The sequence below is a fragment of the Narcine bancroftii genome, chromosome 2, assembly GCF_036971445.1.
Source record: "Narcine bancroftii isolate sNarBan1 chromosome 2, sNarBan1.hap1, whole genome shotgun sequence".
NCBI classification, from domain to species: Eukaryota; Metazoa; Chordata; class Chondrichthyes; order Torpediniformes; family Narcinidae; genus Narcine; species Narcine bancroftii.
The window spans coordinates 66,497,976-66,512,601 of record NC_091470.1 but is presented as its reverse complement, the minus strand read 5'-3'; the positions used below and the strand labels follow the sequence as shown (position 1 = coordinate 66,512,601).

General features: G+C 38.5%; 1 protein-coding gene and 1 long non-coding RNA gene across 6 annotated transcripts in view; one reads left to right on the top strand and one right to left on the bottom strand.

Moving 5' to 3' along the window:
- Positions 1 to 14,626, bottom strand: part of LOC138753669 (uncharacterized) — a 65,640-nt gene that overhangs the window by 7,244 nt on the left and 43,770 nt on the right. The window lies entirely within an intron of this gene.
- The window catches only part of ap5m1 (adaptor related protein complex 5 subunit mu 1), a 28,485-nt gene that overhangs the window by 9,420 nt on the left and 4,439 nt on the right, over positions 1 to 14,626 (top strand). For 2 of the 3 annotated variants that reach the window (XM_069916916.1, XM_069916917.1), the window contains exons 5-7: positions 2,970 to 3,055; positions 10,155 to 10,282; positions 14,007 to 14,103. In XM_069916916.1, the coding sequence (XP_069773017.1) occupies positions 2,970 to 3,055; positions 10,155 to 10,282; positions 14,007 to 14,103 (311 nt within the window). Of the gene's footprint in view, positions 1 to 2,969; positions 3,056 to 6,062; positions 9,293 to 10,154; positions 10,283 to 14,006; positions 14,104 to 14,626 lie in introns of those variants that run through there. The other variant, XM_069916918.1, reaches the window with a different exon arrangement.

Genomic DNA, 14,626 nt, shown 5'->3' with positions numbered 1-14,626 from the left:
TGTTAAAGTCTTCTTCAGGTTGGCCTGGTTGAAGTTCCCTACAATGATCGGGGATGCATAAGGATGTGTTGCCTCGTGGTTGCTAATCACATTGCATTATGCATTAGGAGTACAGCGTTTACAAAAATATAACCACAACAATATTTGCTTGCTTTCTTTTCAGCAGATGCAAGATTTTTAACAGTTATTACATTCTATTACCTGGCTTTTACTGTACAGTTATTTTTATTTACTTGAATGATTGAAGGAACACTTAAAAGTCATCCGTGTTGTATAGACTCCATACTTAAAGTAATGTGCCTATGCTTACACTACGCAGAACATTTAAAAACTTTCATACAAGTTCCATAGTAACATTCATTAAAGACAAGATTAAGCCCGGAAAATATTTGACAATATGAAAAATAACTCAATGTTTCTGCTTGGAACATCTAAGAATTCTAAGTTGTATAGAACAGCTGCAATGTGAAAGTTTAGAAAAATGCAGTTGCACTTGAACGCATAGAAAAGCCCACACAGAAGAAGCCTGCTTAAGAACCTTAAGTTAATTGTTGTTATTTAATGTTAATGTTGAATTACATTCTCTTGGGTAGATATAAAAATTCCACTCCTTCTGAAAATTGATAATTATATTTTATAATTCAAAGAATTGCCTGCTGTCTTATTCAATATCTTCTTTCTTTTCTTCTTCTTCTTCTTTGGCTTGGCTTTGCAGACGAAGATTTATGGAGGGGCAAATGTCCACGTCAGCTGCAGGCTCGTTTGTGGCTGACAAGTCCGATGCGGGACAGGCAGACACGGTTGCAGTGGTTGCAGGGGAAAATTGGTTGGTTGGGGTTGGATGTTGGGTTTTTCCTCCTTTGTCTTTTGTCAGTGAGGTGGGCTCTGCGGTCTTCTTCAAAGGAGGTTGCTGCCCGCCAAACTGTGAGGCACCAAGATGCACGGTTTGAGGCGATATCAGCCCACTGGCGGTGGCAGGCACCAAGAGATTTCTTTAGGCAGTCCTTGTACCTCTTCTTTGGTGCACCTCTGACACGATGGGCAGTGGAGAGCTTGCCATATAACACGATCTTGGGGAGGCGATGGTCCTCCATTCTGTGACCTACCCAGCGCAGTTGGATCTTCAACAGCGTGGATTCGATGCTGTCGGCCTCAGCCATCTCGAGTACTTCGATGTTAGGGATGAAGTCGCTCCAATGAATATTGAGGATGGAGCGGAGACAACGCTGGTGGAAGCGTTCTAGGAGCCGTAGGTGATGCCGGTAGAGGACCCATGATTCGGAGCCGAACAGGAGTGTGAGTATGACAACGGCTCTGTATACGCTTATCTTTGTGCGGTTTTTCAGTTGGTTTTTCCAGACTCTTTTGTGTAGTCTTCCAAAGGCGCTATTTAGATGTGGGGGGGCTGGTAGTCATGGTGGGGAGCTGGCTGATGGAGGACCTCAGTTTCCTTCAGGCTGACTTCCAGGCCAAACATTTTGGCAGTTTCCGCAAAACAGGACGTCAAGCGCTGAAGAGCTGGCTCTGAATGGGCAACTAAAGCGGCATCGTCTGCAAAGAGTAGTTCACGGACATGTTGCTCTTGTGTCTTGGTGTGAGCTTTCAGGCGCCTCAGATTGAAGAGACTGCCATCCGTGCAGTACCGGATGTAAACAGCGTCTTCATTGTTGGGGTCTTTCATGGCTTGGTTCAGCATCATGCTGAAGAAGATTGAAAAGAGGGTTGGTGCGAGAACACAGCCTTGCTTCACGCCATTGTTCAATATATGTATATATAAATTGCACACATTGTTAATGGTCATGCAACTGCACTGACAACATACGATTATTAGAACACATAAATGCTGGAGAAACTCAGCAGGTCAAACAGGGCCTTTATGTAGCAAAGGTAATGATACATCACCAATGTTTCAGGCTTGAGCCCTTCATCAAGGTGTCATAAAGGCCCTGTTTGACCTGCTGAGTTCCTTCACTACGATGTCAACAGGATCCTGTGTTTTACCTATGATCATGAGAAGATTAGTAACAGATCATAAATTTAGTATTGGTGGTTATTGGGCTTTATTTGACTTCTTTAATTCAATTGTAGTTCATAGGCCCAAGTCTGTAAAACATATTAAGTGTCATAATATCAACAGCTTTTATGTAAAAAGAACTGGTTTCAATGAAAGAGTAAGACTCTTGAATGGTGAGACTGGAGAATTACTGATGGGAAACAAGGGAATGGGAGAGAAGTTAAATCAATTTTTTGTATCAGTCTTCATTGTCCCAAAGATATCTGATGGGCTAATTTCAAATAATAAGGAAGAACTTGTAACAGATCCTGCCATGAGGGCAATGCATTGGAACATCTAATGGGAGTAAACAATTGTAAGAATGGTCAATTAGTACTAAGCAAAGGCAGTATGTTAGCGCTGTTTTGGGATGTATTCAGGAGCCTGATTGTTGTAAGAAAAAACCACTTTAAGCCTTTTGGTACGTTTTCCTGCTCAAGCCTTTTTGATAGGTGGAGGGAGAAGAAAATGTGTCCAAGATGTGATGGGACCTTCGGTATGTTGGCTGCCATCCTTAGGCAGCGGGAGATGTAGATGGAGTCCGTGGAGGGGAGGGAGGTTTGTGTTATGTTCTGAGCTGCATTCACTACCTTCTGTAGGTTCTTTTGATCTTAATCAGAGCAGTCTCAAGCATCCAGCAAGTATGCTTTCAATGGTGCATCTGTATAGTTCGTTAAGGGATGAGGGGGACTTGCGTATCTTCCCGAATTTTCAAAGAAAGTATGGGCATTGATGGACTTTGTCGACCGTCACATCAACCTGCATGTCCCAGCTCCATATTCCTAAGAACCTGAAACTATCTACTCTTCATCTTCTTAAAGGAAGTTTAAAAATGCAAATATTTTAAAAGGAATGTATATGATTTCCATGTGATTTAAATTATTTGACTTATCCTGGTCTGTTCATTTCTTGACAGGGGTCCAATTATACACACTGAATGTAAGGTGAGCTATGGGCACCTGGAGGTGGCACAAGAAAAAAGCTTAGTGGTTTGGATCATTGGTTAGTTTGCAAACTGCTCTATTTCACTTAAATTTGATTCAAGATATATTTCTTTAATAACATACAATGCTGTACGTATTTCCAAAATTAATTAGTCTTTGCAGTAAATAAGTGAAACCTTGCATTTAATTACAGGTCAGTTCTCTTTTTAATTAAACAATTTTCATCAATGTCTCCATGCTTTTCATTGATGGAGTTACAAACAAAAACTGAACGCAGTTAATCAGCTTTAAACACACTTATTTTGGACACAAGAATCACATTTATTCATGCAACATCTAAAATTTGCTCCGGGGGCATGCCAAGTGATGACATGGGATTAGACTGCAAATACCTACTCTCCTCAGAAAAGTTGAAAAAAAGAGTTAAAAAAGGTTGAAAAGTTAAGAAAAATGGAAGGAAGAAGTGTCGGAAGATTTGGAGAATAATTTAAAATGGCACCAAAGAAAGAAAAATCAGCTGTAGCAACACAAGACGTTGAGCAAGAAAAAGAACAAGATAAAGAAGAAAGGCCTACCTTGAGGAAGGACCCAGGAACTATCCAGAAGATACTGCCTAAGGGAGACAATCCAGGAGCCAGGGAGACCTTGGACACTGCTGTGCAGGGTCTCCCCTGATGTGCGGGTGAAGAAGTGACTGGGCCCACGCAACTCCTCATGCATGTGCAGAGCAAAAAAAAATGGAGGCAATTTCTTTTTTTTTTTCGAAACTTTATTTATTAATTTTAACATATGAAGAAAGTAAGTAATTCACGTATAGAAAAAATACAAAATAAAGTAATACAAGTACAAAGTAACATAGTTAATACAATACCAATCTCGGCATCTCCCCCTAACAACTAAAAACTAAGTCTTAAAAAAAGCTTTTTAACCCCTAAACCCCCCCCTCCCCACCCCCACGATAAAGTGAGGAATTAATACTATTAGTATAATTTAAAAAATATATATATATCTTTAAAAAAAGATCGATATATATAAAAAAAACAAAAAAAATATTAATTAAGTATTAATTATAAATCCAAAAAAATTTTATTATATAAGAATATATGTGAAAAAACAAAAAACAAAAAGAACTTAAACAAAAAAACCCAACTAATAAAAAAAATTGAAAAAAAAGAAAAAAAAGAAAACATATATATAGAAAAAATATATAATAAAAAAAAAGTTTTTTTTTAAAGAAAAAAAAATTATTAATTCAAACTTATTTAAATTGTATCTAATCAATTAATGGGATCGACTTTAACTCATAAAAAGACATCTTTTCTTGTATAGAAAAAGATATTCTTTCCATAACCAAACAAAACTTCATCTCTGAATCTCTTTGGCTTGGCTTCGCGGACGAAGATTTATGGAGGGGGTAAAAAGTCCACGTCAGCTGCAGGCTCGTTTGTGGCTGACAAGTCCGATGCGGGACAGGCAGACACGATTGCAGCGGTTGCAAGGGAAAATTGGTTGGTTGGGGTTGGGTGTTGGGTTTTTCCTCCTTTGCCTTTTGTCAGTGAGGTGGGCTCTGCGGTCTTCTTCAAAGGAGGTTGCTGCCCGCCAAACTGTGAGGCGCCAAGATGCACGGTTTGAGGCGTTATCAGCCCACTGGCGGTGGTCAATGTGGCAGGCACCAAGAGATTTCTTTAGGCAGTCCTTGTACCTTTTCTTTGGTGCACCTCTGTCACGGTGGCCAGTGGAGAGCTCGCCATATAACAGGATCTTGGGAAGGCGATGGTCCTCCATTCTGGAGACGTGACCCATCCAGCGCAGCTGGATCTTCAGCAGCGTGATTATCCAACTGCACGAAAACCAACAAGGTCGGGTCAGATACAGAAATGAGCTCTCTGAACCCTTCTCCATTAACAATGGCGTGAAGCAAGGCTGTGTTCTCGCACCAACCCTCTTTTCAATCTTCTTCAGCATGATGCTGAACCAAGCCATGAAAGACCCCAACAATGAAGACGCTGTTTACATCCGGTACTGCACGGATGGCAGTCTCTTCAATCTGAGGCGCCTGCAAGCTCACACCAAGACACAAGAGAAACTTGTCCGTGAACTACTCTTTGCAGATGATGCCGCTTTAGTTGCCCATTCAGAGCCAGCTCTTCAGCGCTTGACGTCCTGCTTTGCGGAAACTGCCAAAATGTTTGGCCTGGAAGTCAGCCTGAAGAAAACTGAGGTCCTCCATCAGCCAGCTCCCCACCATGACTACCAGCCCCCCCACATCTCCATCGGGCACACAAAACTCAAAACGGTCAACCAGTTTACCTATCTCGGCTGCACCATTTCATCAGATGCAAGGATCGACAATGAGATAGACAACAGACTCGCCAAGGCAAATAGCGCCTTTGGAAGACTACACAAAAGAGTCTGGAAAAACAACCAACTGAAAAACCTCACAAAGATAAGCGTATACAGAGCCGTTGTCATACCCACACTCCTGTTCGGCTCCGAATCATGGGTCATCTACCGGCACCACCTACGGCTCCTAGAACGCTTCCACCAGCGTTGTCTCCGCTCCATCCTCAACATCCATTGGAGCGCTTACACCCCTAACGTTGAAGTACTCGAGATGGCAGAGGTCGACAGCATCGAGTCCACGCTCATCTCTGAATACCACCTATCTAAAGACAATAGATTTCTATTCTTCCAAGTAATTGCTATACATTTCTTGGCCACTGCCAGCGCTAAGTAAATAAAAGAGATCTGGTAATTATCTAATTCTAAATCAATCAACGGTTGCATATTCCCTAATAAAAATATATCAGGGTCTAATACAATATGAAGATTATATAGATTATTAAATACAGATTGAATACCTTTCCAAAATTGTTGTAACCGATCACACAACCAAACAGCATGTAAAAAAGTACCAGAAACCTGATGACAACGAAAACAAAGATCTGACTTACTAAAACCAAATTTTTTTAAATTTTTCGGGTGTTAAATATAATTGATGTATAAAACTATAATTAATCATCGCCAATCTAGCATTAATCAATTTTTGAACACTATTACGGCAGATTTCAGACCAATCGAGGCAATTTCTAAAAAGACTTTAGAGGCTTCCAGCTCCAGTGGACAAGAAGAAGAACAAGAAATACACTTTGTACAAGGAACTATGGCTAAAATGGAGGCAATTTCTAAAAAGACTTTAGAGGCTTCCAGCTCCAGTGGACAAGAAGAAGAACAAGAAATACACTTTGTACAAGGAACTATGGCTAAAAAGGTGGGGGAAATGAAAGAACCCTACATGTTTACAGCTGAAATGAAAAATTATATGGAGAATTTCTAGAGGTCAAATAAGTTGTACTTCTAAAATAAATAGAACATATGAAAGAAGTAGACCGGTTGGAAAAAGAAATATTGAAATTAGAGAAGGAATTACATATGCAAAAAACATAATGAGTAAAAAAGATTATTAGAATCAAAAAAATTGAAATTTAATACAATACATTCTTATAGAGTAGAAAGGAATAATAATGAGAACACGACAAAAGTATTACGTATTATGTGAAAGAGCACATAAAGTATTAGCTTGGCAGATAAAAACTGAGCAAGTTTCTCGAACAATAATTGGAATGAAGAAAGGAACTGGTCAAGTCACTTATAAGACACAGAAAATAAATGACAATTTTAAGAATTTTTATGAAAAATTATATCAATCAGAATCTCTGAAAAATGAAAAAACACAGGAATATTTACAAGAAGTTAAACTACTATGTTAAATGTTGATGAAAAATTAGAGTTGTCTAATTCCTTTCCTGAGATAAAAATTTATGAGATTTTGATGTCATTACAAAACAATAAAGCTCTTAATTCTTATATTAATGGGTGTATTAGATCAAATGAAAGAGGTACATGACTTTCCAAAATCTTTTAAAGCAGCATTAATAACAGTTATTCTGAAAAAAGGAAAATATCCTTTACAACCTTCTTCTTATAGACCTGTATCATTATTGAATATAGCTTATAAAATTGTATCTAAATTATTAGCTAATTGATTAGCTAAATATTTACCAAAATTAATAAATATGGACCAGACTGATTTTATTGAAAATAGCTCTGTAGACAATATAGTTAAATTTGTGAGTTTAAAAAGTGTGGCACAGAAAGAAAAGAAACCAACAGTGGTAGTTGCACTAGATGCAGAAAAAGCATTTTTTATTTAAAGTATTAGATATATTTTGAATTCCAAATTATTTTATTAATTGGATAAGAGCATTGTATAATCAACCAAAAGATAAATTGGTTACAAATAGACAAATATCAAAACCTTTTTTATTAGAATGATCATTGAGACAAGGATGTCCGTTATCACCATTTTTATTTGCTTCAGCTATAGAACCTTTGGCGGAAACAATTAGAAGAAATAAAAAAAAATTAAAGGTTTTAAGATAAACAAAAAAGAACATAAAATCAGTTTATTTGAGGATGATGTTATAGTTTATTTAACAAAACCAGAAATATTTTTGAACAAATTAAATGTAAGACTACCAGAATATGGTTTAGTTTCTGGTTATAATGTTAATGTTGATGAAAGTGGAGTGATGCCTATGGTTGGCATGGATTATATACAAAGTAAATAGATGATAAAGTTTAAATGGCAAAAGGAGGCAATCAATTATTTAGGAATGAACATTGATAGAAATTTAGATAATTTATTGAAATTATTTACCACTATTAAAAGATATAGAGGAAGATTTAAAGAGATGGAAAGATTTAACAATAACTTTAATAGGGCAAGTAAATTGTATTAAAGTAAATTGTAAATTGTATTGTATTCCAAGAATACAATATTTGTTTCAATCATTACCCATTTCTATACCAGAGAAGTTTTTGGAAAGGTAAAATGCCAAGAGTAGCTTTGGAAAAACTAACTTGGAAATTTGAACAAGGAGGATTAAGACGACCAAATTTTTAAAAATTACTATAAAGCAGCTGAATTAAGATTCTTGTCCTCCTGTTATCAAAATAGCTTGCATTCAAATTGAAATGAATAAAAATGGAGAAAGTATTCCAGAGCAATTTTTGAATTACTGAAAGGGAAAATAGATGTACCGATTTTAAAGCATTTATTGAATGTATGGAACAGAATCCATATAGAGAGAGGAATTAAAAATGATCAAATATCTAAAATGATATTAAAACAAAATCAACTTATTTCTTGTACTTTGAATAATTCTTTGTTTTTTCAGTTGGTACAGGAAAGGTATATAAAGAATAAAAGATTGGTTTTAGGAGCTTTTTTTCTGACTTTTGAATAAATGAAAGAGTAATATGACAAAAAAATAGTTTTTTCATATCAATTTAAATCATATTTATAAAGTAAATTAGATGTGAATTTAAGACATCTGGAACAAAATCACATTTATTGAGAAATTTATGAGAAATTTATCACTAATATGTATATAAAATTGCAAGATAGTAGGGGGAAAAGATTTATATAAATCTAAACAAAGATGGGAAAAAGATTTAAAAATGCAAATTCAAGAAGATGTATGGTCAAGATTGTGTCAAGAGAGTGTTACAAATACAATCAATGCTAGATATCGAATGGTTCAATATAATTTTTTTACAACAATTATATTATACTCCATATAAATTTAATGGACTTAATTCAAATTATTCCAATAAATGTTTTTGATATAATAAAGTAATAGGGACTTTTTTTTACATTTGGTTTGGCCCTGTGTAAAAATGGAGAAATTTTGGAAGTATACTATTAGGACAAATTATGAAGGTAAAAATACAAAAAGATCTGAGAATATTTTTGCTTGGTAATATATATGAAGAAGATGGGAAATTGAAGTTGGATAAACATCAAATAAAATTATTGAATATAGCCATAGCGGCAGTGAAGAAGGGTGTAGCAAGGTGGAAAATGGAGAATTTTGTAACAATGGATAGATGGAACATTGAAATACAAAATTGTATACCATTGGAAAAAATGACTTATAGTTTAAGGAATCAGATTGGGAGTTTTTATTTAATTTGGGAATCGTATATGGATTTTGTGAATAAAGGTCTATCCATATCAGCCACTCCTCTCAGTTAATAATTAATAGTAAGAAAATAAAATAACTATGGTAATAGTAATAAATGTATAGATTTAGGTGTTTTTCTTTGTTCTTTCTTTTCTTTCTATGGGGGTAGAAGGGAGAGGGGTCAGGGAGAAAATTAGATAAGATTGTTTTGTATCATTATTGAGTTAACTTTTGTACTGATGAAATGATAAATAAAATTTTCAAAAAAAAAACTTGCTCCAATTCCATACCTGCCAGTTTGTTTCAACAAGGAAATTGCATAACACATATGTTGGCCCACATCTTATTTAGAAGTTATTGCAAACACTGTGACATTTTAATAAATCCAATTGACTTTGCTTTGTATAGATTGTTCATTTGGAAAAACCTGACCAGAGATCTATAATTTCACTGAGTTTGAGCATATTATCAGAGTTTGATTAAACTGGTTACCAAGCTAAGCAGCATCCTTTTCTGTTGAGTTAATTTATTTCGTATGATAATCACAAAAATTGCAGATGCAGGAAATCTGAAATGCAATACAAGTCTGGCAGCATCTGTGGAAAGAGATACAGAGTCATGAATGCTTCAGGTTAATTTTTTTGTCAGAATGTTTCCGTTTCCATAAATTTTGGTGGTGCTGTTTTCCAGCATCTTCTATTTTTGTTCATTTGTTTTTTTTTTGAAGACTTTATTTAAAATTTTATAACATGAATACAATAGAGAATTACATTTAAAGAAAAATTTAAAAAAATTAAAATGGTATGATTACAATATTACATCAGAAAACTACACAAATATTTTTGTTCATTTGTATGACTTTTTTTAAATTCCCATTTTACAGAAAAAAACAAATCTTATGGACGATTGAAGCTTCTTTGTTATTTACCAGAAGTTGTCTCACAGATTTAACAATGTATATTTTTCAAGCTAATTAGATCAAATTCAAATGGAAATGAATTATGAGAACTCAGCTCTCTTGCTGAATCCTTCAGAATACGATGTTATAAAAAAAATTCTGAATATGCAATGTTATGTGAAGTATTCAGTGTTAACAATCTCTTGCAAATGCATTTCTTCTGTTCTTAGGTCAGAAATTCCCAAAGTCATTGGAAGTATCTTTAACTGGTTCTATAATGTTCCCTGGGTTTGGTACTACAAACCATTCAGTGCAGCCATCTGATCCATTTTGCACTGGACTTACAGCATATGTTAGGGTATGTGGATTGGTGCTTTTCATTTTCGAACTGGTTATTTAAACTTGCCAAAGGAAGAAATAGAAATGTGTAAATTAGCAAAGAATGACAAGCGCACTGATATTGATTTAATTTATCGCTTTATCTGCCATAAATTTTGACCAAGTGAAGCTTTCTTAGAAACCAATAATTTATAATTGATCAAATTTTTGTAGTTTGATTTTGGTAGGCAATGATATCCAAATTTTTAAAAGAGCTTAAGTAGAGAAACCTCAGAATATGAGAAAACATATTGAACATTTGAACACAATCATTCAATTAGCTTTGGCCCCTGGGTCGAGGGGGAGGAGTGGAGACGGGCTCCTTACAATCCAGATATGCTGGTTTCAGGCAATTGACGGTAAAAGTCTTCTCCTTATCATTGATGTTGAGGATGAAGGTGGAACTATTGTCCCTGATGACCCTGTAGGGCCCCTTGTAAGGTCATTGTAGGAGCAGGCATTGTGCTCCTTCTCACAAATACGTACTGACTAAGTCCCTGGGGATGTAATGTTTGGGCTGGCCATGAGGTGGGGGTTGCTGTGGGACCCCAGTTTATGCTACATTCTTGAGGGTTGCCGTGCAGTCTTCCGGGCATTTATCAGGGCCAGGAACTCCCTGGGAATGATTAAGGCCACACCGTGGACCAGCTCCACCGCTGAGACATTTAGGTGCTCTTTCAGCGCGGTATGAATTCCCAACAGGACCTGAGGCAGATCGAATCTTTGAGCTGGGCCATCAAGGCTGCCTTGAGGTGCCTGTGATAGCACTCCACCATCTGAAGGTGATACACCATGGTGTGGTGGAGCTGTGTCCCCAGGAAGTTAGCCCCCCGTCCAAGGTTAGGTGCTCTGGCACCCTGAATCTGGACACCCATGTGTCGATGAGTGCCCTGGTGCAGGTTTCTGTGGTGGTTTCAGCCAGCAGGACTGCCTCAGGCCACCTCGTGGAGCAGTCAATCATGGTCAAGAGGGAAACTGGTATCGGCCCCACTAAGTCAATTTATACCTGGCTGAATAAAAGTCTGTGGGCGCTCTCGAGTGAACCTGCACTTTGAAGGATTGACAGTTCATGCAGGTCTTGGCCCACTGGAAGACCTGTTTACAGAGGGCATGCCAGACAAACCTGCTAGCCACTATCTTGACCTTGGCTCGGATTGTGGGGTGCACCAGGTTATGGATGGTGTTGAAAACTTGACACCTCCATGCAACCAGAACATTGGGGCAGGGGCTGCTGGTAGAGACATCGCACAGCAGGGTCAAGTTATCAGGGCCAAAGGGGACATCTTCTGAGGCCGGAGGCGGGTCCTATATGTGGGGATCTTCGGGTCCTTTTGTTGCACATTGACGAGGGCCACGCAGTCAACCCCCGGGACAGAGAACAGGGGGTGACAGAGCGTCAGCTACCATGTTGCTTTTCCCCATGGGATGCTGGACGTCCATGGTAAATTCAGACATATAGGACAAGTGTCTCTGTGTTCGGGCCAACCACGGGATGGTATTTTATGGAAGGCGAAGGTCAGCAGTTTGTGATCAGTGAAGACCTTGAATTGCCGTTCTTCCAAAAAGTAACGGGAATGTCACCACCAGGTACAATGCCAATAGTTCTCAGTCAAAAGCACTGTATTTGAGCTCTGAAGAGTGGAGGTGCCTGCTAAACAAAAAGGCCCTCGATGAGCTGTTCCAGCACTCCCCCTACCGCTGTTCTAAAGGCATCGATGTCAGGGTGGTAGGTGCCTCTGGTCTGGGGTGGACCAGGAGGGTGGCATTGGCCAGCTGTCTTTGGCGTTCTGGAACGCCCTCGAAGACTCATTGTCCCAAGTAATGTCTTTTGACACTCGCAATCAGCACAAAGGGGCAGGGCGGGGAGTGGCATGATGCGTGCCATTGCCAGTATGAACCTGTGGTAAAAGTTTATCATATCAGTGAATTCCTGTAGCCCTTTTACAGTGTGTGGCTTAGTGAAGTGCCAGACCATCTCGACCTTCTCAGGGATGGGTGTAGCCCTGTGTCTCTTTATCCCGTGCTCCAGGTAGTCAATGTTGTCCAGGTAGAATTGGCACTTCGAGGGGTTGATAGTCAGTCCCAACTCAGTCAACCGGGTGCACAGTTGTCTGCGATGGGCAGAGTGGTCCTTGCGACTATGGCTGGCAATGAGGATATCGTCAAAATAGATGAACGCAAATGGGAGATCCCAGCCCATTGCGTCCATCAGCTGCAGAAAAGTTTGTGCCACGTTCTTTAGACTGAAGGGTATGTGGAGAAATTCAAACAAGCCAAAGGGAGTTATAATTGTGGACTTGGGGACGTCCTGGGGAAGAACTGGAATTTGGTGGTACTCCCAGACGGGGTCCACCTTGGAGAACACCTGTAGGTTGACAGCAAATCTTGGATGTGGGGCATGGTAATTGCTGCATGGTTTCCAAATCCCTGCTGATTTGGGCACCATATGGAGGGGGGAGACCCAGAGACTGTCAGATTGCCGTACAATCCCCAGCTCCTCCATTTTCTTAAACTCCTCTTTTGCTAGTCTGTTTTTTGGGAGGTAGTTGGTGCACCCTGGTGTGGAGCAGGGGGCCCTCATTCAAAAAGTGGTACCATACCCCATGCTTTGGCTTTGCCGCAGAGAATTGTGGCACCATTATTTGAGGGGAACTCTGCTAGGACCGAAAGTGTTATACTATTTAGATAGGGGGTGGGTAGCTTGGCTTCCCCCAGAGGTAGAGTCTGAAAGGTTCTGGCATGCACCAAGTGCTGTCCCTTGAAATTTGTCATTGAGTTAATTCTTTCCATTCTAAAGATGGAGTTACTTGATCAATTAACAACTGATGCATTGCCATTCCAATTGCAAAGATTGACACAAGTTCATCAAAAGGAAAAAAATTGCAATCATTACAGTACCCCATATCCAAAACACTTGGTTTTTTTGTGAGTTTTTTTTTGTTTTTGGAACAATGGAACTAAACAGCATAGCAGCATCAGAAGAAAACCTGTATCAGTGGTTAAACAGCAACAACAAACAACAGCAGGATTTTCAAGCACCAATTTGACGCCACAAGTGGAAAATTCACATGAAATAATGTTTAGTACTTGATCTCTGCTTACAAAAAAAAAGATAAATTCAGCACCAAACACTAGAAATTCTTCTTGATGTCTTTTTCAAATGTTTCCTCCAGTGTCACCTCCCCACCACTACTGCCAGTACCTGACATCTCCCTACCGGTCTCTGATTACGGTCCCCGCTCCTGCCCAGGAGCCCAAGGTCCCTGCTCCTACCTGGGAGCCCGAGGTAACTTCTTCAATACAGACAGCACCACATCTGATGTTGAGAATGGAGTCGCCAACTCCAGCTGAAGCCGATGCTAAAGACTTGGACCCAGCTTCGTTTGGCACCTTACCGGCCAGAAGCAAAGATTTTGGTTTTTTTTAATTGTAATTTTAATCAAACTGGTGTCAACAGAGCATCAGAGCCCCACATGGGTATGTCAAGTGTTGAATTTTTTTCCATTTGTAATGTCATATCGGCGCTTAAAAAAAATTTGGTTTTTGGATCTTTTCGGTTTTCGGAATTTTGGATACGGGGTACTTGACCTGTATATGGAAAGCAAGCTAACTTATGGGAATGTTTCTGGGCTGGCAATAAAAACCTGAGTAAGTGCTTGTTCTAAAACTTAATTTTTCAGTTGTTTTTTTCTTTGTCAATGCAGCTGTACTTTCGAATCCCGGATTATACGTTGACAGGTTGCTATGTGGACCAAAGTTCAGTGCAAGTGTACTCTTCAGCAAAGCCTAAAATTATTACATGTAAGCTTCGGTAATTTTATTGGTTGAATGAAATATTTTGGATTTTACAGGGGTCAGACTTGTCTGCAAATAGTGCTGAAAGACAACATAATGTTGGACAAGGAAGATTTTTCATGTCCATTCACCTTGTCGTATTGTACTTTAGCTTTTGGCTGCCTGACACTAACCATCAAAAATATGAGTCCTTACCATTTTGATGGTGAGAACTATTGACCCTAATTCTCACTTCTCATTTTAAGCTTTTCAGAATCATTTCTAGAAGCTCCCTTGTATCACAAATCATTTATTAACAAAGAGACGCTGGGGTTGTTGCTTACAGCAATCTGTCACTCCTGGTTCTGAGCTGATCATTGACGAAGCCTTACCCTGTTCATGTGCAACTTAAGCAGACGTATTTGTAACATATTCATTGGAACTGACAGGTTTTTAAATTGTTCTTTAGTATTTCTATCAAACAACGATTACTTTTGCTGGAGGTTTACTATTGCTACTAAGCTCTGTTCTCCACTAACTGAACTATTTA